This window comes from Lotus japonicus, chromosome 3 (assembly GCF_012489685.1).
Source record: "Lotus japonicus ecotype B-129 chromosome 3, LjGifu_v1.2".
Lineage (NCBI taxonomy): Eukaryota > Viridiplantae > Streptophyta > Magnoliopsida > Fabales > Fabaceae > Lotus > Lotus japonicus.
Window position 1 is genome coordinate 34,898,386 of NC_080043.1, and position 25,418 is coordinate 34,923,803.

Below are 25,418 nucleotides of genomic sequence, written 5' to 3' on the forward strand. Positions count from 1 at the left end.
GACTCTATCCATCAACCTTTGATAAGTAGCACCGACATTCTTCAAACCAAAAGGCATGGTTTGGTAGCAATAGTTAACCCTAGCAGTCATGAACGTCGTCTTGTCTTCGTCTGACGGGTGCATCCGAATCTGATGATACCCCGAATAGGCGTCCATCAAGCTGAGTAACTCGTTCCCAGAGGCGCCATCGACCAATTTATCGATGCTGGGAAGGGGATAAGAATCTTTTGGGCAAGCCTTATTGAGATCTGTGTAGTCTACGCACATTCGCCATTTTCCATTCGCCTTTTTCACCATTACAACATTTGCCAGCCATGTTGGATACTAGACTTCTTTGATAAATTCTACGGCAAGGAGTTTGTCGACTTCCAGTTGTGCCGCCTTTCCTTTGTCGCCACCCATGCGACGCCAAAGCTGTGAGACTGGCTTAACGCTGGGATTCAGCGCGAGTCGGTGGCAGATGAAATTTGGGTCTATCCCAGGCATGTCTTTACAGCTCCACGCGAAGAGGTCTAAATTTTCACCGAGCAACTTTTCCAGGCGCTCCTCCTGTTCACTAGAAAGTTTGGTTCCGATTTTTAACACTCGCCAAACTGTAGCGCCTTGGTTTCTTCTATCGGTGTGGGTCTGTTTAGCCGCCCCTCGCCCCTTGGATCTACATTGTCATCTGGCGTTTCGATCCCATAACAACGATGACCAACTGCTGCGCTTTTCTTTCCGTACAGATACAAGCAATTATTGTAGCATTCCATCGTCGTCTTTTGATCAACCTTAAGCTTTCCAATCTTCCCACTATCAAGCGGATACTTAACCGCCAGATGCACGGTTGAGATCACTGCACAAAGCCGGTTCAAGGTGTGTCTACCAATGATTATGTTGTATGAGGCCACGACCTGCAACACGAGGTATCTAATTCTCAAAACTTTCACACTTCCTTCCTCACCGAAGATCGTGTCCAAATCGATATAGCCCCGAACCATGACCTGCTCGCCGGCAAAACCTACAAGCGTTCTTGCATAAGGTGTCAAATCGCTGTCGGACAGCCCCAACTTATCGAACGCATCCCCATAAATGATATCAGCTGGACTTCCCTGGTCTAAAAGTACTCGCCTGACATTAAAACTGTTTACCCTGAGCTGGACCACTATTGGATCGTCCTTGTGGGGTTTAACTCCGTCGAAGTCCGCCATCGAAATTGTAATGTCTGGATGTTCAGTAGATAGATTTAAAACAATGCAAGGTAGGAATGTTTATATACATAAAGAGCATGTAGCTTTTGGGGACAAAATCAACTTAAGGGACCAATGCACAGAGAGTCCAACAGCGAGCTATATCCAATAGTGTCATGGTGAGTAAGAAATTGGTAGAAGGTGCTTCCTGGGAAAGAGGAGGGGAGTATTGATGAGGAGGCTTATGGGGATCATGATGCCTTAAATTAACCAAGTTCAGAATGTTTGTATGGAAGAGATACTTCCCCTGACAATGTCGAGGAAAAATAGGAGAAAAGGAATTTTCAATTTTGGAAAGCAGTCATTTATCTTTCAGGCATTTTGTCAAGCACATTACAGGGAAGGGTGGGGAGGTGAGTCGTGTGGGTGAGGGATCTGGGTGGGTGGGAATGTGTGAGAGTATGGTTGGGGGAGAGTAAAATGGAGGTAGGGACTAAATTGAAGGGTGAAACATTAGAGGGGAGTAATTTAATTACACAATATACACTTTCTAATCAAACAAAAGTTCTCGGAATGCACCAATCCACGTTCTGGGTTTTAAAACCTGGAACCTTTTATTGCAGAAACTGCCCAGTAAAGTAACAGAATGCAGAACAACACACATAAAATTTAACAAGTCTCAAATCTAAAATACAACACACATCAAATTTAACAAGTCTCAAATCTCAAACATAACTCACAAAAATCCAAGCAGTCTAAAGAAAAAATACGAAAAATACAAACCAAAAATAATCCTCAAACCATATTCTGAAGACATCATGTCTAAATAAAACAAAGAAGCTAATAAACTCTCGACCTTGACACTGGTCCTCCCATGTTGTCCAAAGCTTCCAACTTTCAAGTCATTCCAAGTCAAACATATATGATATATCACTTTCCAAGTAAAATGAGAAGCACTGCAAAATATGCAGAAGAAAATAGTCAAATCTCACTAAATTTATCACCAACAAGAAGTTTAGATAACAAGAATTTTTCAAATGCCTAATCCACGCTACTATATTGTGCTGCGTAAATTTCAGACTAAAATTCAATCCATATATGTGTTTACAAATCATACCATTTAATTAGTATTATTTAAATATTCAAATAAATCTACTCTAGCAAAACTAATGAGAAAATTGAGAATAGTAGCATCATACATTTTATTGTTAGTTAAAAAGCATCATAAAAAAACAACTATTCTCTTAAAAGAATAAAAAAAAACTAGGTTTTTTTTATTTTTAAAGATTGTTTTTCTTGCTATGACAAACTTTGAAATGGATAAATTACATGTATAATTAGTCAAATCTAGTACAAAATTTACAGTAGTATTACTCAAACCTTTTTTCTATGAAACATAACATCTAAAATTGCACACCTTGTCTTGAAATACAGTAGATATTAAGCAATAGATAACATAACTTTAGGACTACCTTCAAGACATGCAATACACAAGTAAATCAATAGTGGATAATATGTTTTGCAATTTCATAAAAGAGGAAGGTGCATGAAGAGAGAGAGGAAAAAATACAATAGGTTGTTTCCATCTAGAGTAAATCAAATTCCAGCCTTCAACGATTTAGTAGGCCACAGAATAGTGATGATGGGAGTTCATACCTTAAGGAGGTGTAGCTCAGTCAAATTTAAGTTCACACATGCTGGAGCTCCTTGATAGTTCAGACAATTTTTTGAGAATTTTGTACTTTCTCCTTGTGCTCAATAAATTATCGGGAGATATAATTATTGTCTCCAAAATAATACATCTTCGTAAAACATACGCAACAAAGTCTTGCTCATCAACAAATCCTTGATATCCTTTATAGTGAATGGAGGCCAGGTTTAATACATGAGAACTCAGTTCAATTGGTGGTTGCCCCCAGCTTTGTAAATTGGATAGTTCCTGCTCCTGGCACCAAGAAGGGGCATATAAGATGCATATTTCAAACAATTATATATATATATATGTGTGTGTGTGTACCAAAGTTAAACATAATTAAACTTGAGAGCTTAACAAACATTTTGATTCAGAATTGTGAGAAGTCGGAGCATATGACATTTCTCAAGTATGTTCACCATAAAACTCAAGTGGAAATAGGGAAGAATGAGCTCTAGCTTAAGTAAATAGCTGAATTTTGGAAAATTAAAAGCTGGGGCACGAAGTAGTCCCTGTTTATACATACAACACAACATTATTAGTACAAAACCAAACAACACTGTATATATGTGTGAACTGTGATGAAATTATAAACTTCATTGTACCTTTGTTGTTGACAAACCTAAGACTAGATGGTTTGTTCCAGAAAGAGCTTGTAGAAGCTTCAGAAGCATATTGTAAAAATAATCTGTGACATAAACATCAAGTTTCGCTTCCACCACTCTGTGCAAGTCACCAAAGGAACAAGCGAAAAAAGAAAAGATATGGGTAATACTAAGATAGTTAAGACAAGCAGTATCAAATTCAAGGTATGTCCCAACGGCGTTTTGAACCACAAAATTCAACCTCTTCAAAGAAGGTGGGAAACGAAGCTTGGTGAACCTTTCGCTAGAGAAAGAGAGATCAATTGTTTCGAGGACAGGGCAACCATGCAAAAGGGTCTCAATGGAATCCACATAGTCAATATCGAGCTTCAAGACCTTTAAGGATGGCAAATGAACTAGAGCAAGATTTGGAATGTTGATTCCTTTACAGAGACTGAGGGAGACGAGGTTGTTGCAAGTGAAAAGGGTACGAGGGACCACAAACTCGTGCCCATCGTAAGAGTACAGGCTGAGGTAGAGCTCCTCAAGGTGGGGTCCAATGGAAGCACGAACCCATGTGGGGATAGAGTTGTAGGATAAAAAGTCCACACATGAGTAGGCACATGTGAGACATAACTTTCGAATGTTAAGACAGTTCCGTAGAGTGAAAACGGAATTCACAAAAATGGCAAAGGAATTGAAAGGGACCAGACCATCACAAAGGTTTAGAACTTGGACATCCTTCCAGAGGTGGCGCCACCTGCGACACACGAGGCTCGTCATTATACTCGTTCTAGTTGGGAGGAATGACAAGATGTGGCATAGCACCGAATCTGGTAAACTGTTGATCCTATCAACATCTTCTGTGTTTTCTTCTTCTTTCTTTGTTGTCGACTCCATTACCCTTTCCTTAGTGGTTTTGTTTCTTAACCAACAACGAAGGATTGCTCTGACAACCTATATGTAAAAACACAGAGATTGTATATAAAAAAAATTCAAAGGTGAGAACTTTAATATTATGAATCAAATAGAAAGTTCACTTCAGCATTTAAAAGCTTTTAACATGTGTATTCATTGCTCATATAAAAATTAAATGACTACTGATAGTCAGCGTTGAACATAGTAGAAAGGTTTTAATGTGGCGAAGTTGAGTAAATAGATATTTGACAAACAATAATACGAACAAATTTACAATTTATGTTTCACGACACGTGTACGATTGAGATGCAAAACTTTTCTTCTTTATTAAATGGGACGGTTTTTTAACCTGAGAATACTTATTGATAAATAAAAGCATTGACCACATACCTCATAACTGCATGACGGTGAATTTATAGTTCAACGAGTTGTATTTATTTCATTATTTAATATTTAATTTCGTTAGATGTACATATTATTGTTAATGGTTGTGAACTTGTGATCCCTTATTTTAAAAGAATGCAAAAAAAAAAACTTAAATTCTTAATGCTCGAAAATACAAAGGGTTATGTATGAGTGTTTGTGGAAGGATTTAGATTCCCTCATGTTGAGCTTTCTTGTGATATTGGCATGTTTACATTTTCTGTCTATTGTTTCAGAATAATATTATAGACCCCCAATTAAAGAGGTTCATCGTAACTAAAGGAATTAGGATTCATCAGTTAGATAATATATCTACATGTCTTGATTCATTTCCACTTTACTTTCTCTTCCATCTTATTTCCACTCATCTTCTCTTCCGATCTCACTCTTATGTTCCTATCATGAGTGTAGGTGTCTTTAGGAGTGTCAAGGAAAGATTATTCTATATAGTATTACTATTTGTTTTACAAAGAACAAAAATATCTCGTATGCTGCAGGATTCTCTACCGGTTTACAACACCCATACATATTTATATGCGATGTCTCTCAGTTACACTATAATCTTGTTTCTCCCTCAGTCTTGCTGACGTGAGCACCAAAGTGCCTTGCAGGTAGCACCCACGGTGCTAACCATCACCCTTATTGTTAGAAATTCTAAAGTTAGAACCACACACCACAAAACCTTAGGCTTAAGGCGATGGGTGTGTAGGTTATTTATGATATATACACTTGTACACTAGCTAATCTAACCAATATGGGACTTCTTTTGAGTCTCCACTTGGTATTCTCTAATACTTATTTAAGTTGAGCATTTTTATAGCTGAACATTGGCCCCATTTGTGGAAAACACCAAATCATATTCTCATTCAAATCTACCATAATGACTATGAGAAGGAAATAGGAGAACCTCACCTCTTCACAAGGAAGGAACCCGATTACAATTTATGAATAGAATGATAAACAAAATGGTGATCACATGGACCTAGAGGAAAACCATCCACCCCCATTACAAAACCAGCATACCATTGATAATGAGGTCCCTCGGGTGGCAGTAAAACTCTAAGATGATCAAATCAACGAGAAGAGAACTAACTCAAGAACGCCTTTTGAAATGGGAGAGCTACCATAATCTACTAAGCTAACCATCTAATCTAAGCAGTCGTATCTCAACTCAAGGAATAGCTTTCCCGGGAAGAGCACCTTACTTGCTTGTTGACACGTGAGGGAAAATATGAGTCTGAGGTGGCAGGATTTACCACTATAGTCGGTAGTGATGGTTGGTCCCACTACTCCTTCGAGTGCCTTTTGCGCTTAGAGTCGGAAAGAGATGCTTCTTTTCTCTTTCCTGTCTACTTATTCTGGGTAAGCAGTATGTAACGTGGTTCCGGGCACTCTTCTTCTCGTTCATGGGCTTGCCCAATAGTACCGGATGCTGGACCCTTCGAGGAGAGAGAACCCATGTCTGTCAGCCTTGATGAGAATGAAAGTAGTTACTAAAAAAAATCTGGGTTCCCAGCTTTCTCAAATGATATTCGGCTAGGGTTTGTCACTCTTTGCCCCAGCGGTGGTGCAGCAGCCGAGCCTCCCCGTTCCTTTCGCACCCGGTTTCTGTTTTCCTCTCGTGAGCCTCCCCGCTCTTCTCGCGCCCTGACGTGGCACTAGCTTCCTTCGAGCCTCACCGCTGCACAACTTCCTCAGCTCCTCCCTTGCTGCCCTAAGTTTTATTTCCTCCTTGTTCCAACCATTGATGCAGCTCTGCTTCTGTTGTCCATTCCAACTACTTCTCTGTTCGCCACTCCAGCTACGTCTCTGTTCGCCAAACATCTCCATTTGCAATAAGTCGACTTCCTCTTCTTGGTTGCAATTGATGGTTGTTGGACTGTCCATTGGAACCAATAGGTCCTCTGGTGGTGTGGAGATGAGCGAAGGGGCTCCCAACGATGAAGATGACGATGGCAGATCACATCCCAAAACCCTCTTCGTCGAAGAGATTGCTGATTTTGTGGCATGTCACAAGGTAAGGAATTTATTTGTGAAGTATGGGCAGTTGCTGAAAGTCTTCATTCAGAGGGCAAAGAAAATGGGGAGAAGATTAGGTTTCGGTTTTGTTCATTTTTTCGCTCTGGAATCATGACTCGTCAGCCATCAAGGCCCTGTATGGTATCCTCGTTGAAGGTACTTCGCTTTCTGTCCATCCAGCCCGCTTTCCCCAAACTCACGCTGTTGGGGGGGTTTGCTCAGCCCTCTTGGTGCTGGTGGAGAGGTTACGTTGGAGATGAGGAATGATCTCCTTCTCAGAGAATGAGGTGAGGATGGTCTTGGCCTCTTCATTTATTTCAGTGGCGGGTGGGTTCCTTGTTGCTGATTTGTTTCCGAAAACCTTGACATCAAGCTGTGGTTTTCGGGTATTATGGAAGTAGATCTAAGGGGAGGGGTTTCTTAGGTTGACGGCGAGAACTTCTACTCACAGCCTCTTGATGCCTCTTGATGCCTCTAGGGATTTTGTTGCTGGTAAATTTATCAATTCGAAGATCATTCCTTTTTCTATTGAGTTTCCCGATGGGATGATCCTCTCACATCTTAATCCTCTTTTTCAGGAGACATTACCTGTTTCGGTTCCTTCCCAAGATTCTTCTGATGATGCGGGTGTGGAGGAAGGGCCTTCGAGAGCTGCTGAGGGGGTGGTGCGCCGAGGGAGAAGCCGACCAAAGAAACTTTTTTCTAGAGGAAAGTAGAAGAAGGTTGTTGGAGCTTTTACTGATTTTGACTCGGGGACCACGATGCCTAAGGTTCTGGCTTTGGAGTCGCTGCTAATTCTTCTTGAGGCGTTGAAGTCAGCTGGTGTTAAAACGAAAGCTAGACGGGATCTAATAATTGCCAAACAGGTTGGAGTTGTTTTAAATGGGACTGATGATGAAGTCTTTCAGAGCTACGCTGATCATCTGGTAGCTAACCATCCGAGATTCTTTGGAGGTTCTTAGTGGTATTAGTACTTTGTCTTGAGTGCTTGGTTCTTTGGTTAGATCTTGCTTGTGGGTTCGGAGGTTTATGGCCTAGGTTTTTGATTTCTTTATGGCCTTTGTTGTTGTATGGGGTGGTTTTGGCTCGGGTTGTTTTCTTTTGTCTATTGAGGCCTTTTAGTCTTGGTCTTTTTGAAGATTTGCTCTTTTTTCTGTAGAAAATCAGCTGCGTTTGACTTTTCTTTTTGAGAGGCATGCTTTCAGACCTTGATTTATTAATGTATATTTTCACTTTCTAAAAAAAGAATTGGGCGATGATCTCATTAGAAGGCTGGAGGAGTGCCTCCACCGCATTCAGGTGCGGGACCAGAGGATCTATCGCCTCTGCAAATCGAAAATGACACAAGCTCATCCTATTTTAGACCTCTCGAAAGCTATAGTCGTTCGACAATGCATTTAGGAGTTGGGGCTATGGGTCAACAACCAGCGAGAACTAACGAGGTGAGTTGGGGCTACAACATGGGTCTCTCGAAAGCACTTAGTTGCTCAACAAGACGATAGAGCATGCACGGTTCGCCCCAAAGCCAGCTACAACATGGGTCAATCACGAGCGAGAACTAACTCAAGGGAGATGGGGCTTTATCGGACTACACGATGATGGGTATCTCCCCACCTTGACACCATTCTCCCCAAACCTTGCACCATTCCAGCTACCAACTAAGTTCCAGAAGGCACCTGTGGGGGAACCCTACATGAGGGACATCAACTCGCGTGAGCTCCTCAACGAGCACAAGAACGAGGTAGGTTGCCTAAGGGTCACATACTCGATCATGTGCAAAGCCTTCCGTTGAACCTTGCGTACAGATGAACTAACCTGGTTCAAATCCATGGCCCCAAGATCCGTCTTTAGCTAGCGCGACCTTTGCACTACATGTGTCCACCATTGGATTAACAACACAAACATGTCGAGGACCTCAAACTCCTTGGCTCAAATTATACAAGGGGATCGTGAATCTTTACGCACTTTCCTATCGAGATTTTTATCACGAAATCTCTTTGATCTCGAGCCTCCTTCCAAATACCATGCTTAACATAAAAGTCAAATCCCTCAAGAAGGGATCACCAGTTGTGATTCCTTTAGTCAGTTGCTGACCCCAAATGATAGCCAAATTAAAGGAAAGACCCATGAAGTTCATCAGCAAAGAAGAGCACCTAGGAGAATTTAAGTGAGCCGGAGTTAGGGCCAGCCACAATGGGAAGTCAAAATCGAAGGTTACATACAACAAAAGATTGCAACCATTTGCTCCAAGCATTCAATCAACATCTCCCAAGGGGAGTTTTTCCTCCTACACTCCCTTGAATGCAAACTCGTCAAAGATCTATGAGAAGGTCATGACGGTGAGTTCGCTAATGTACCTCGACCAGCCTGAGTAGGCAACATCACGTAGCATTGTGCGTCCCACAACAGAAAAAGCCACACTACTGATGAGTGTATCACCCTCCATGATGAAATTGAGAACCTGGTGACGATGGGGCAAGTCGGTTGACACATATGGTCTTAGAGGGGACGATAACTTACAGCATCACAAGTCTCAAAGGCCGGGTGGAGGAGCACAAAGAGGACAAATGAGATGTTAGTCAACTCATGATCGAGGTCAAAGATAACACAATAAAGAAAGGGAACAACATCAGCCTCAGGGCCAAGGAACACGAGGGAATGGAATCCGAATCATAGAATTTGAGGAAGGTCACACGGTCTCCCATGGAGTTCTAGTCCTCATGATAGCAGAAGGATTTCCTCATGGCAGAGCTTCTGCCAATGCTCATAAGAAGCACATGAGGGAAGTTATACATATATCTTCCAACTAGTCAATCTGGGCAAGGTATGAAGGCTCTCTAGACCTAGTAATCGCATTTAATAACAAGGACTTTAGCCGAATTATGCGCTACCACGATGATCCCAATGTTATTGAGGCGCAGATCGCCAATGGTTCATTTTACAAATTGTCAACCAAGGCAATTCTGTCAAGATCATTTTCCACCATGCTTTAAAAGGGTGGGACTTGCCAACAAGGATCTAATCCCTTACAAGAGATACTTGATAGGATTCTAAGGTGACCATATCAACCCCTTAGGGGTATAACGAGACTTGGCTTCCTCTCAAGGATCGACGCGACTCGAAGACTATAAAGTTGCAATTTTTTGGTAGTCGAGTGCCCTACCACAACATGGTCTTGCAGGTTACTAAGGAATCAAAGAAGTCCAAAGAAGAAAGCATTATAGCAGACTTGCATGAAGTGCAACCTAATTGATTTGGACCCTGTAATGGGACTTGAGAGTAATTAAGTCTACCACTATACCTCCATTTAGAGGAGAGCTTGAATATACAATTAGGGGCCACCACTAACAAATACACCTAAGTCGGCTTAAAGTTGGACGATGCCACAAAGAGCTGCTTGATTCAAATCCTGAGGAATAACATGGACTTTTTTCCTAGACCGCAACCAACATCCCTGGGATTGACGAGGAATTTGGTTGTCACAGGTTGCAGATCAACCCTAAGGCCATGCAGATCGCTCAAAAGAAAAGAAAGTTGTGGCCATAGCAAAAAAAAAGCCATCTAGGAGAATGTGAAGAAATTGATGGAGGTTGGATTCATCAGAGAAGTAGGTTACACCACTTGGATATCCAACGTGGTTTTGGTGAAGAAATCCAACGAGAAGTGGGCATGTGTCCACACATATCTCAATAAGGTGTGCTTGAAAGACTCTTTCTCTCAACCAAATAGATACAGTTAGGTGGACAGCTCCTCGGGATACAGCCTCTTGTCTTGAGGATACCACCTCCTAAGCTGATCAACAATGTGCAGCATGCGTGGTGTTGAGCTAATTAAGCTAATTATCACATGTGCACAAATGTACAACATGTGCTCTGCGTTGAGCTCTATCTCTTAGTACAGTAAGTGTTGAACCATACACATCAATATTCCTACTCTGTTTATAACATATCACTCAGTTCCGAGCTGACCAGGACAAGCCTGCTTTTATCACCAAAGACGCTACCTATTGCTACAATTTGAGGCCCATCGGCTTCAAGAATACAGGTGCGACCTATCAAGGTATAAATGATGACATAATCGTGAAGACTCCAGAGCAAAGAGACCACATTGCATGAAATCAACAATGGAATTGTTTTGCAAGAATTGTACATGGGAACCAATTCCTTCTTGTGTGGAATTAGAAAAAGAGACTCTTCATCCCCTCAAACTCCTTTAGTGGCAGCCATGGACCTCAGTTTCAATGTGGTACCTTTGTTTCAAATTATTTAGTCATTTGGTGTTTAACTTTGATAAATTTGTTTCCTGGTTGGAGCTATCTTGTTGGGAAAAAATAGTAGTATCTGGGGCATGGTCGTATAGTTAGTCTTGGTTTTGGTTATGAGAGTTTAGGTTAGAGCAAGTGTGCTTGGAACATTGGGTCAGAGGCAAGTTTCCCATAGCATGTGGGAGACGCTCATTGGGAACTTTGGGTCCTGTTTGTTAGCGGTTCTGCTTGATGGTCGTTTTAGTCTCTCGTGGGCTCTGAGGGTGCAAATTTTTGGTGTGTTGTTGGTGGTTGAGAGGGTACCTAGGTTGTTTTAAACTTGGATTTTGTGTTGTGTTTTTGTGTGGCTAGTTATATCTGGCTGATAGAAACCTGATTTTGTTGATAGAAAACCCTAATTCCCAATTGGAACTAGGGAGAGATACAAGGGAAAGGGATACCAAACACCCTTCCAAGCCTAAGAGAGAATCTCTTCTCTCTAACCCAATTCCTAAACTGAATAACAAGATCCTTAATGCTCTCTAACCCCCTCTTATTTATAGGCACAAGCTTAACTAACCCACTAACTAACTATCTATGTAATAAGTCCCTCACTTAACTAACTAAACCATGTAATATGCGAGTACCTATCAATACTCCCCCCCTGAAAATTCACCTTGTCCTCAAGGTGAAGGACCAAATACAACTACAAAAAGAACAACTATGCCACAGTTCTAACTTCTAATGTTGACTGTTACAGCTGCCACCAGGATCCCATTGCTCTTCTTCAATGCTCTCATTTGTAGTCAACTCCAAAGATTCAACAGAAACATGGAAGTCACCCAAATCTCCATAGCATAACATTTGCAAAATTCACTTTGACCCTTTGAAATTGGTGCTATTCCCTGCTGCCTCATGTAAATGGCTAAATGGAAAATACCACTTCCACCTGGATCCCACTGCTGAAAGCACCAAACTCCAGCTCTGTAAGTATTGGAAAGCATCTTCCCATAACCAGCCAACAAATTCACAAGTAGTGCAGTAATTGAATCAGCCCCCAAAATTTCACCAATATGTTGATGCCTCCAATACTTTTCTTGCCTCCAAACCCAAACATTGAACTCAGTAATTTGAGAATTCGAACTTTGAAACCCAGTAACTAAATCAGCTAAGACATGTGGGTTACATGACCAAGCACTTGTTTGCCAATGGAATAGCAATTCTGGAACTGAATACCACTCCAACTTATAGCTTAGCCTCCTTTGCAAAAGTTCAGCTATGTGTGATGTGTTTGGCCAACACCCAGAACAATTAAAACAGATTCTGATGTGGTTCCTTAACCTTTGAAGTAGCAAGCTAGCAGAATTTTCGAAAACTAGCCACCCCAAGCTAATATACCCGAAGCCATATTTATACACAGTACCAGTATCAGCTTGAAAAGTGTGAAGACATCCAAAGAATGCAATGTGGCCACCAATCTGCTGAATTTGGCACATAAACTCCAAATCATTCTTGGCTTTTACTACCGCTCCAGCCCATTTTCTATTTGGGCTTGACCCACCCTTTCCCTTCCTCTAATGTACCCTAGCAGTTGGCCTAAACTCATGTAAATCCTTCCATCCTGGAACCTGTCACTGGCTGGGACATGTGTCCACTCCACAACCTCAGAAAATTTATCTAACTCTATCATTCCCCAAGTCTAACGCGTATTTCTCTCCTCTATCAACAAGAAGTGAAAACTGGTAAAGCAATTTCTGTGTTGAAAGATCTCCACTTACCTCATGGGCAATTTGGTCAAACAGTTGACCCCAGGGTGCAATTCCAGTTATGCCCTCATCTTCCCTTACTCTGCTTAGTGTGTGATCGTGTTCCCACCTTGCTCTGCGTTCGTGATTTCCCATCGCCACACAACTCGACACAACCAGCGGCGCTAAGACCCAGTCACCACCACCCCTGACGACAAAGTCTGGCGGCTCAGCCATTGGCCGCCCAACTTGACCAGAGAAGACCAGACTCTGTTTTATCTTCCTCTCCCTTCTCGTGGCTAGTGAAGATCATCTCCGCCTTCGTCGTCACCCACCATGGCACACCGACCTCCTGACTCATCACGTTGTTAGGTGGTTTTGATGGCGGCCGTTGGAGCAATCCCGGCCTCACGAATGGTAACCCACATGAAAATCTGAACTCTTTCGCCGTTATTACCTTGGTCGTTCCTCCGATTGGGTTCTCGGAAGCTTGAGACTTGCTTCCGATTTCTGTTTCTCCTTCCTGCACAGTCACCACCGCGATCTCCAGTTTCCCTTGCAACGACTCCGCTGCCGCTATCTCCGCCTCCTCCGCTTCAAGAATGGGTTTCTGCGACTCAGATGTTAAGTCTTCCTTTGCGTCCGGTACTTGCTCGGCTACCGCCGCCGCTACATCAGGTTCTCTCCGTGATGTCGCCGCCGCTGTTCGCTCGATTGCAACCTCAGATTCTCTCTTTTCTTGTTCAATAAGAATGGCTTTGTGAATAACCTCAGGAAGAGAGCAAGATTCAATCAATCGTACCTCCCTCAATCCTTTCAAGAAGATGCCTTTGACAAATTCTGGATCAATTTCTCTGAGAGCACCCACGTACTTCTCAAAATCTTTCACATAATCTTCCACTGTTTCCTCTTGCTTCACAGAAAGAACCAACTCAAATGGATTCTGAATCTTTGAGGGCTGAAACCTCCTCACCACTGCAATCTTGAACCCTTCCCATTATGGATTCGGATTACAACGTTTCCACCATTGAAACTAGGTAAGAGCTCTTCCTTCTAAAGCCTCCATTGAAGCCTGCAACTTCTCTTCTTCTGAAACTCCTTGCAGCACAACCTCCAAACATTGTATCCATTCCAGAGCTTCATCTCCACCAAAAATTGGAATATCCTCTGAAATTCTCAGCTTGCTCTTTGTCACTTCCATGCGCAGATTTGTGGTTCAGGCACCAAGATCGGTGCTATGATACCAATGATAGAAACCTGATTTTTATTGATAGAAAACCCTAATTCCCAATTAGAAACTAGGGAGAGATACAAGGGAAAGGGATACCAAACACCCTTCCAAGCCTACGAGAGAACCTCTTCTCTCTAACCCAATTCCTAAACTGAATAACAAGATCCTTAATGCTCTCTAACCCCCTCTTGGCACAAGCCTAACTAACCCACTAACTAACTATCTAACTATGTAATAAGTCCCTCACTTAACTAACTAAACCATGTAATATGCGAGTACCTATCACTGGCTGCTACAAGTCTTATGTTTTCTTCTATTGGCTTTCCATTCCGGGTGCTTCTGTCGTGTTTTCTTGTATTTTTTGGTACGAATTGGCGAATCTTGGGGGAAGAAAATTTTGCAAACCAAATTTTGCTGCCTCTGATTTGATTGCTTTATGCTGAAGCAGTTTACACAGTCAGGATCTTAGAAAAGAGAAGGGGTGTTGACTATTTGAGTATTCCATATTTTACAGAAGCATCATGGATGGTGGGTTGACCTGATTCTGTCTTTAGTTATTAATAGGGTCAGAATTCAACTATATCATAAGTATTTATATTGGGGGCCAGATTTGAATTGGAATTTTTCAGAATTTATGGTGTTGTATTTCCATTGAGAAGGAGTGTTTCTCGAGAATCATTATAATTAAATAAATTTCTCTTGCCGTCAAAAAAAATGAATCAAACGAGGCAGCTTTATCATAACACCATCACCAGGTACGTTTCTATTTTGACCTTTAGGACTAGGAACTCAAACAAGCCCTCGAATAGCAATAGTTAGCATTGTTAATTCGTTAAAACTATTAAAGTTCTGACACAGACAGACAGTATATATTGTAATTAATAATTGGTGACCAAGCCTACACATCACTGAATATCTTGGGTCTCATAATTATATACCTTCAAAGTTCAAAAGGAATTCAATTTTCATTAAATCATGCAATTTAAAACATTGTAAAAAGTAAAATAAGAAATGAACCAGGAACATAAACACATTAGCTGAAGCATAGAACTGGCCAGGCAAGAAGGGCATATCATTCTCAATTGCCGTATACAAAGTCTATAAGCTATAAAGAATACCTGAATGCAGACTCCTGCAACTGTAGCACCAGTAATGGTTCTGGCTTCAGCCCCAAGGAAGTGCATCGTTCTTCCCAGCAACTAGATACCACATACTTGTCTTTATATTGAAAGACACGGGTAATTTAGAATCAAAGCTAAGGAAAGTCGGGGAAGAAAGGAGACACAACCGTACACATTTATTCGCCCATCTACTTATGTAACCGTTCAGTAGCAGTTCAATAGCAATACATAAGAGACAAGTTCAACCAAGAAAAGAGGTAAGAGACAAGTAACTAGAGAACAAGCATGTGAATGTGCTGTATTTGATTATATAATATGTTAGAATCAAATGATGTTTACAAACCAGAAAATAATACATCTTCACCAACCAGTTATACACTTGATTCACTTTATTCTTTCCAAAGATAGATGGATCATGTTAGCTAACATATTACTAAAGATGTTAATATGATACTATTTTATAACTAAACCAACCAAATTTCTAACTTAAAATTGACTCCTTATTGTGTTCCGAAAATATGCTAAGAAACTCAAAGCAATGGGGCAACAAGACAATGTTAAGTTAGTCCAAAAGTGAAATAATTATAGATTGTCTTTCCATTAAAGTCAATCATATCACATATTTTGATTTGTTAACTTCATATGATTTGGTATTAACTGTAAGACAACTTTCTGGTGTAGTTGAGAGTTCGTGTACTGAGTACATGTGCTGAAGAAGCATAGGTACTGGCACATTTAAGAGTTTATAACTTTATATAAGCTTAAGTGTATGTTTGGTCTCCCATTTGCAAACGTGCAAGAAAACACACATCTCAACGCATAAATGGAGAACCAATATTTTGTCATGTTAAATCAAACGTTCATCAACTTTGAGTTCAATGGAAATTCAAACATACACTAAATCTGATCCCTGTAGTTTCACTCTAAAGTCCACATAGTTCAAAACTACTTAAAAAGATCCATATAATTCTAAAAAAAGTGAAATGGTCCGTAATCCTATAATTTCAAACATCAGAAAATAGTCCCTGTTAGGTCCTTACAAGGTGATTTGTAATAGGAAAAGGAACCAACTAAAATGGACTGTTTTGGACTGATTGATAACTATCAGTACTTCGTTAAGGAAATTTTAAAACATAGGGACTAAAACGAATTCTAAAATAATCAAATGAGAAATGGATCTTTTGCTTAAAATAAAATTTCAACGAAATGGTCATGAAGCAGTGTAAAATCAGGCATATAAATTTTGCATTTCCATTGAAAAACAAAAAGAAGAAAGTAAACAATATAAAGAGCTACACCTTCTTCAAACTTTTTTTGAAATCTAGTACTAGCTCCACTTCCACCTATACATAGTGGGTCTGGGTTATTTATTGGGGCCAACATAGGACAGGATTTAAACAGGGTATGTTAAAAACAATGTATTGCCGGTATTCCTTAAACACAAAACATAAAATTTAAACCAAGTTTGGCACAAGCCATCTAGGACATATATTTTCTTTTTCTACACAAGATGGTGAATTGGATTTTCATTATCAATACTCCAACCACAGTTACCAATGTTCTTGATTCAATTATCTGATGTGGTAAGAACAGAACCTCCCTTGCATCATTGCAATGTTACGCAAAAACACAATAGAAAATCACTACAACAAGCTCACATTAATTAGCACACCAAAGAACTTCAAATAGTCAGCAAGGAAGTCCACCTTACTTTACTACCAGCTAGCCACCACCGGCCATTAATCAATCAATCGTCGAGTTCTTCTTCCCTTGGACTAGCTTCACCAAACCATCTAGGTGGATCATATCCATACCCGCCTAAAACAAGTATAATAAATCTAATTAATTGCAAAACGTCACACATTCATAAACAGAAAAATGCAGGTTCCTGCGGAATCATTTTAAAACGAGTGGTTGAATAAAATTAATACGAACCGAGGGGATTGCAGCGACAGAGACGCCAGGCAGTGAGGACAGTACCCTTAACAACCCCATATCTCTTATAAGCTTCCATGGAATACTCACTGCAAGTTGGAACGTAACGACAGCTCGTCGGCAAGACGGGTGAAATTTCCCCTGCACAAATAAACCAAAAGCGAATTAAAACTAACAAAACTCACTGCAGAGTAAAAATTAACTAGTAGAACAATAAAACGAGAGCAAAACGGTTACGTTTGTAGAATCTCAACATGGAAAGCGCAACTTTAACTCCTACATCGTTCACTTCGTCAGCTGATGATGAAAGATTAACAGTAATTAGAAAGTGGATTGGTAATTAGCTTAGCATGTATAAAACCGAGTGAGGAATTGGACCTTGTAGGGTTTTAGGGTTGGAATCTTGTTGTTGCTTTTTTTCCGAAGCGCGAATGATTTGGGTGCGGTGTCGTCGGGGTTTGAAGGGAGTGGGGAAAGTGGAAGTGTGATGGGTGTTGATTTTGGGATTAGGGTTTCGGAGTTGGAGAGTGGGAGGAAGAGAGTTGAGAGGTGCAAGGAGGAGAGTCGCCATGATAATGGATCACGCGCCACTGCACCGCTTGCGCGTGTTTTTTCAATATTATGAATATTGAATTGTAACTTGTAAGGCGGTGTTAAATTTGATATCCAGTTAATCAATTGACTTAATCCTGAAATTAGTCACTGTCTTTGTTTCGCCGTCTGAACTAGGTCCCTGACCGGAAAAATTTGTGGAATCAATCCCTCTTGTTCAAAAACGTTTGGAGCCAGTCCGAGCTCCGGCGAGGGATGAAGTAGCATGCTAACTGTTTAAATAAAGGTAACGTGGCTAGGGATGGCAACGGGGCGGGTATCCGAACCCGTACCCGAACCCGCAACACTACCCGCGGGTAGTCGACCCGTATCCGTACCCGTTAAGCGTCAAACGGGTACCCGTTTACGGGCCTTAAACGGGTTTGGATACCCGCGGGTACCCGTTAAGCGCCAAACGGGTACCCGTTTACAATTTTTTATTTTCCTAAATTACTGCAAATTAACTTTTTTTTGTTGGAAATTTAAATTGATTTCAGATCTTAAATAACACCCATATAATTGAACATTAATTGAGCGGATGAAGCAAATAAATATGAATTAATTTCAATTAGTTTGAAATATCAAGTTCATTAAAACAATCCAAGATTATAAATATTCTTCTCAAATCGAAACTTAATTACCACCATTATACACCAAACTTTGCTAATATTTTACTAAAAAATAATTATAGAATATTGACTTTGAATGGAGAAGAATGAAACCCTAAAATTTTAATTTGGGCTTAAGTAAATAGTAAGGGCATTTATGTAATTTTACTCTAACGGGTACCCACGGGTAGGGTACGCGGATATCCGCCCCGCCCCGTTTTCGGACGGATATTTAAAATATCTGTTTTTCAAACCCGTGGGTACCCGAACCCGCGGGTTATTATACCCGTGACGGATTTTTATCCGCGGGTACCCGCGGGTTCGGGTTTTTTTTTGCCCCATTGCCATCCCTAAACGTGGCACTTAAAAAAATAAAAAATTAATATAACTTAATATAATAAACACATAATTAACCTAATTAGGGTTGCTAAACGAAAAAACCCACCTACTCAAACCATAAACCCTGAACCACACAAAACCAAAAGGCAACCCAAAGCCTCAAAGATAACAGCCAGTCGAACAAGCTTGTTCGTATTCGAAAAAGAGAGTGTGGGTACTTACTTAGTAATTGAAGACGAAGAGCCTTGTCCTAAACGGTGACCTTCTCAAACGAACAACACCAGCACAGCATAAGGAAGAAGCAGCGAGAGGAAGAAGATTGATTGTAGGGCTCGAAATGGAAGAAGAAGAAGAAAGAACTAGGGTTCTTCACGGTTGATGAATTGGGAAATTGGGGTTTGATTTGGGAATTAGGAATAGTTGGGAATTGGGGTAAGTGGTTGAGTATGTTAATTGTGTGTAATTAGTTTAGGTTTAGAATTAGGATCAGATTAAGTTTAATTAGGTTAATTAAAGTCTGGAATGGACAACCAGATAAAATTCTCAAAGTTTGACGATCACGTGATTCACGAATTGCGACAGAGAGACTCATACGCGGCGTTCCCGATGCAATCAGAGGTCACCTTGAAGCTGCAGGTTTTTACCACTGTGCGCTAGTCTCAAAACTTTATCCAAACCCTCCCTTGATTTCAGCGTTCATGGAAAGGTGGCGTCCCGAGACGCACACTTTCCACCTCCCGTTTGAAGAATGCAGCATAACTCTTCAAGATATTGCAATTCAGATGGGCTTGAAGATTGATGGTGACGTTGTCACGGGTCCCACCTCTTGTGTAAGATCAAGATTTGGTCATGTGGTACAACTCTATGTTTTGATGATAACAAGTATTTATTTGTGGATGAACAACTATGATACTCTAATGTTTGTCTTGAGTGTTTTGACAAACAGGTTCTGATTCTGACACCAGAAGATATATTCGTCAGAGGATCAGAAGAACTGAAGATCAGAGGATCTGAAGATCAGAAGATCTGAAGATCAGAGGATCTGAGGATCAGAGGATCAGAAGATCTGAGGATCAGAGGATCTGAAGATCAGAAGATCTGAAGATCAGAGGATCTGAGGATCAGAGGATCAGAAGATCTGAGGATCAGAGGATCTGAAGATCAGAAGATCTGAAGATCAGAGGATCTGAGGATCAGAGGATCAGAAGATCTGAGGATCAGAAGATCTGAAGACCAGAAGCTCTGAGGGACCAGAGGCTCTGAAGGTCCAGAAGCTCTGAAGGTCCAGAAGCAGAAGTTACGAAAGTCAGAGGATCCAAGCATCCCTCTGACTCTGATCACCAAGCTTCACAAGTTCCAACACGAAGCATTACTCTGATCAGAAGTCATTGGTTAAAGGCAAATGTCTCTATCAAGAAGTACAAGAGCAGTGTACTATTCTGAAAAGCCTACCTACCAAGGTTCAGCCACAGCAGGTTCTGGAAGTTCCAGAAATGCCCTCCAACGGTCATATTCTCTCAACAGAAATATCCTTTGCACCTTGGACTATAAAAAAGGCTGAAGAAAAGAAGAAAGCAAAAAGAGAGAAAAATCAAGAGCTGCAATACAAGAAAAGATTCAAGCCTCTACTTTCTTCATCTGTTCTTATTTAGTTTACACTCAGCTTATTTAGAAGCAAACCTTTGTAAACACCAACCTCAAACAGTTGTTTGATTTTCCTTAAGGGACCGGGTAGGTCAGTATCCTTAAGAAGACTAAGAGAGTGAATCTTAGTGGTGATTCCTTTAGGAGATCAAGGTTGATCGGATCCTAGAGAAGACTAAGAGAGTGAATCTTAGTGACAGCTAAGTCAGTGTATTGTTAGTCACTTGTAGGTTTCAAGTGCAGTTGTAACAATTATCTGATTAGTGGATTGCCTTCATTCTAAGAAGGAAGAAATCACCTTAACGGGTGGACTGGATTAGCTTGAGGGATTTATCAAGTGAACCAGGATAAAATACTTGTGTGCTTCTCTCTTCTCTCTATCTTTATCCGCTGCACCATCTATCTTAGAGAAACCGAAAAGATTTACTTTAAATCTTAAGGGGAAAGTTTTTATATTGAAAACGCTATTCAACCCCCCCTTCTAGTCGTTTTTCACACCTTCAATTGGTATCAGAGCGCAAGTTCTGATTACCACACCTAACAGTGTTCAGTGATCCGGGCCAGTGTGAAAAACTCATGGATTCCACCACTACTACAAGCAAATATCAATACAGTGCAAGACCACCTATCTTTGATGGTCAGAGATTTGATTTCTGGAAAGACAGAATCAAAAGCTTCTTTCTTGGCTTTGATCCTGATCTTTGGGATTTTGTTGTTGATGGCTACACCCCTCCTGTTGATGTACATGGTGTAAAGATCCCAAGGGAGAAGATGAGTGAAGATCAAAAGAAGGAGTTCAGAGATCATCACAGATCAAGATCTATTCTGCAAAGTGCCATTTCATATGAAGAATATGAGAAAATTACTGATCGTGATTCCGCCAAGGGCATCTTTGAATCCTTGCAGATGTCTCATGAAGGAAACAAGAAAGTGAAAGAGACAAAGGCGTTGTCTCTAATCAAGCAGTATGAATCCTTCCAAATGGAACCTGACGAATCCATTGAAGATATGTTCTCCAGATTTCAGTTGCTCGTAGCTGGAATACGACCTCTCAATAAAAGCTACACTACAAAAGATAATGTCATAAGGGTCATCAGAAGTCTTCCTGAAAGCTGGATGCCTTTAGTGACTTCAATAGAGCTTACAAGAGATGTTGAGCATATGAGTTTAGAAGAACTCATAAGCATACTGAAGTGTCATGAACTAAAGCGTGCTGAACATCAAGATCAGAAGAAGAAGTCTATAGCCTTGAAATCCAAATCTGAAAAGGCTAAGGCTCTTCAAGCAGAAGCAGAAGAATCTGAAGAAGCCTCTGAAGATTCTGATGAAGATGAGCTGACTCTGATATCCAGAAAGCTCAACTGCATCTGGAAGCACAGGCAGAGCAAATTCAAAGGCTCATCAAAGGACAAGAAGTCAAAGAAGCATTTCAAGACCAAGAAGAGTCTGATGGTGACTTTTGATGAATCAGAGTCAGAGGATGTTGACTCTGATGGTGAAGTTCAAGGACTCATGGCTATTATCAAAGACAAAGGAGCAGAGTCAAAGGATGCTGTTGACTCTGACTCAGCATCAGAAGGAGATCCTACCTCAGACGATGAAAATGAGGTATTCGCTTCTTTCTCTACCTCTGAACTGAAACATGCATTGTCTGATATTATGGAAAAGTATAACTCCTTATTGTCTAAGCATAAAAAGTTGAAAAAGGACTTATCTGCTGCTACTAAGACTCCTTCTGAACATGAGAAAATTATTTCTGATCTGAAAAATGATAATCATGCTTTGATCAATTCTAACTCTGTGCTTAAGAACCAGATTGCTAAGTTAGAAGAAATTGTTGCCTGTGATGCCTCTGATTGTAGAAATGAATCTAAGTATGAAAAGTCTTTTCAAAGATTCCTAGCTAAAAGCGTAGACAGAAGCTTAATGGTTTCAATGATCTATGGCGTAAGCAGAAATGGAATATATGGCATTGGTCATTCTAAACCTTCTGCAGTTGCTCCATCATCTCTTAAGAAAGGAACTTTCTCAATGTCAAAATATCATGCTCAAATTCCTTTACATTATCCTGTTGAAAGACCCAAAGTTGTCAGAACTTCTGGGCCAACTAACAAGAAAGGACCCAGAAAGTGGGTACCTAGGGATAAGATTATATATGTTGCAGATATCTTCAATAGGTCCATCGAAACTCCAACCATGGAACCTGGACAGTGGATGCAGGCAACACATGACGGGAGAAAGGCATATGTCCCAAGATCCAAAACTTGAACCTGAAGGTGAAGTTAATCTTGGAGGCATCAGTAGAGTAAGATTTGGTCAAGTCAAAGCTAGCTGAAAAAGCTTGCAGAGATGAGCATGACCGTTTCAGAAAGAAACAAAGACTCAGAACTTGACGAACCAGAAGCAACAACATCAGAAGATGCTACTACAACTTCTGACTTGCGTCATCAGAAGAAGAGTTGGTTCCTAGCTTCTCATTCTGAAGTATCTGAAGATGAAACTTTGTCCAGAACGGAGATGTCACCAGAACCACACTTCTGCTCTCATCAGAAGATACACTAATCAGAAGCCAAGTATCCCTTGGTATTCCTTCTGAGGGGGAGTATTTATGCTCTTACTATTTTTTTTCTCCACCTTCATTCTTTTTGCTTATGACAAAAAGGGGGAGAACTTATAGTATCTTGACAACTCCTATAGTATTTAGCTCAGAATCTAGATATTACTAACGTTTTCATTAAGTATTAGATTCAGGGGGAGCTTAGCTCAGAATCAAGCACGAGTCTTGGATTCAGAAGGAGCAAGATAAACTATACACATCAGGATAAGTTTTAACTCTGATACCTTATACTCTGAGTGTATTCACTTTATTTGTTTAGAGTTGTTCATCAAAATACATGGTTTTGTCATCATCAAAAAGGGGGAGATTGTAAGATCAAGATTTGGTCATGTGGTACAACTCTATGTTTTGATGATAACAAGTATTTATTTTGATGAACAACTCTAAACAAATAAACTGAATACACTCAGAGTATAAGGTATCAGAGTTAAAACTTATCCTGATGTGTATAGTTTATCTTGCTCCTTCTGAATCCAAGACTCGTGCTTGATTCTGAGCTAAGCTCCCCCTGAATCTAATACTTAATGAAAACGTTAGTAATATCTAAATTCTGAGCTAAATACTATAGGAGTTGTCAAGATACTATAAGTTTTTATTTGTGGATGAACAACTATGATACTCTAATGTTTGTCTTGAGTGTTTTGACAAACAGGTTCTGATTCTGACACCAGAAGATATATTCGTCAGAGGATCAGAAGAACTGAAGATCAGAGGATCTGAAGATCAGAAGATCTGAAGATCAGAGGATCTGAGGATCAGAGGATCAGAAGATCTGAGGATCAGAGGATCTGAAGATCAGAAGATCTGAAGATCAGAGGATCTGAGGATCAGAGGATCAGAAGATCTGAGGATCAGAGGATCTGAAGATCAGAAGATCTGAAGATCAGAGGATCTGAGGATCAGAGGATCAGAAGATCTGAGGATCAGAAGATCTGAAGACCAGAAGCTCTGAGGGACCAGAGGCTCTGAAGGTCCAGAAGCTCTGAAGGTCCAGAAGCAGAAGTTACGAAAGTCAGAGGATCCAAGCATCCCTCTGACTCTGATCACCAAGCTTCACAAGTTCCAACACGAAGCATTACTCTGATCAGAAGTCATTGGTTAAAGGCAAATGTCTCTATCAAGAAGTACAAGAGCAGTGTACTATTCTGAAAAGCCTACCTACCAAGGTTCAGCCACAGCAGGTTCTGGAAGTTCCAGAAATGCCCTCCAACGGTCATATTCTCTCAACAGAAATATCCTTTGCACCTTGGACTATAAAAAAGGCTGAAGAAAAGAAGAAAGCAAAAAGAGAGAAAAATCAAGAGCTGCAATACAAGAAAAGATTCAAGCCTCTACTTTCTTCATCTGTTCTTATTTAGTTTACACTCAGCTTATTTAGAAGCAAACCTTTGTAAACACCAACCTCAAACAGTTGTTTGATTTTCCTTAAGGGACCGGGTAGGTCAGTATCCTTAAGAAGACTAAGAGAGTGAATCTTAGTGGTGATTCCTTTAGGAGATCAAGGTTGATCGGATCCTAGAGAAGACTAAGAGAGTGAATCTTAGTGACAGCTAAGTCAGTGTATTGTTAGTCACTTGTAGGTTTCAAGTGCAGTTGTAACAATTATCTGATTAGTGGATTGCCTTCATTCTAAGAAGGAAGAAATCACCTTAACGGGTGGACTGGATTAGCTTGAGGGATTTATCAAGTGAACCAGGATAAAATACTTGTGTGCTTCTCTCTTCTCTCTATCTTTATCCGCTGCACCATCTATCTTAGAGAAACCGAAAAGATTTACTTTAAATCTTAAGGGGAAAGTTTTTATATTGAAAACGCTATTCAACCCCCCCTTCTAGTCGTTTTTCACACCTTCATCTTGTAATTGGCCTGTCATCATTGAAGAATGCTTAGGAAAGAGACCCCCGACAGATGCTATTAGAGGAGGTGCGTTGAAAATAAAGTGGATAAATGAGAATTTTAACAATGTGCTAGACTTCGTTGACAATCCCCAGGATTTGGCATGTTTTGCACGGGCATACATCATGCGCATGCTTGGAGGTTTTCTTTTACCTGACCATAGCGGGTCGCATGTTCCTCTGAGATATCTTCCTCTTTTGAGGAATTTCCAGAAAGCTAGAAAATATAGTTGGGGTTCTGCGGTACTTGCCCATCTATATAAGGAAATGTGTCATGCAAGCAAACCCTCACATGTGGAAATCGGTGGTTGTGTACAACTCATCCAGTTCTGGGTCTGGACGAGATTTCCAGACAAAAAGTGATATTTGATTAAAAAAGTGATTTTTTTTTATTTCAAAAGTGATTTTTTGATTTTAAAAGTGATTTTTTGATTAAAAAATGATTTTTCCAAAATAAGTTGAATCAAACGCACTCTAATTGGCTCGTTTATCATTGCTTACAAAAAGTGATTTTACTTTTGAAAAAAATAATTGATTTTATTTTAAGTGATTTTTTTGAAAAGGTAGATTTTTATTTAACTTTGTTTAGAAATATAATAAGTGCTTTCAATTTTATAAGTGATTTTAAACTGTTTAGATACAT

At 40.3% G+C, this 25,418-nt stretch overlaps 1 protein-coding gene across 9 annotated transcripts; it reads right to left on the reverse strand.

The window, feature by feature from the left end:
• Window positions 1–1,816: 1,816 nt before the first annotated feature.
• Window positions 1,817–17,720, reverse strand: LOC130749698 (UPF0161 protein At3g09310-like). 9 transcript variants are annotated; one of them, XR_009023027.1, is made up of 9 exons: window positions 17,460–17,720; window positions 17,319–17,378; window positions 17,082–17,222; window positions 16,858–16,964; window positions 15,144–15,243; window positions 3,468–4,403; window positions 3,225–3,374; window positions 2,826–3,114; window positions 1,817–2,125 (listed from the first exon to the last, which is right to left on the reverse strand). XR_009023027.1 is itself a non-coding variant. In XM_057603078.1 (6 exons), the coding sequence occupies exons 2-5, from the start codon at window positions 15,207–15,209 to the stop codon at window positions 2,842–2,844; spliced, it is 1,425 nt and encodes a 474-aa protein (XP_057459061.1). In that variant the 5' UTR covers window positions 15,210–15,243; window positions 16,853–16,874; the 3' UTR covers window positions 1,817–2,125; window positions 2,826–2,841. The 9 variants fall into 9 exon arrangements, 3 of the variants coding, with proteins under 3 accessions (XP_057459061.1, XP_057459062.1, XP_057459063.1); XR_009023025.1 differs by having other exon boundaries at window positions 15,144–15,334; XR_009023026.1 differs by having other exon boundaries at window positions 16,853–16,964.
• Window positions 17,721–25,418: the final 7,698 nt, after the last annotated feature.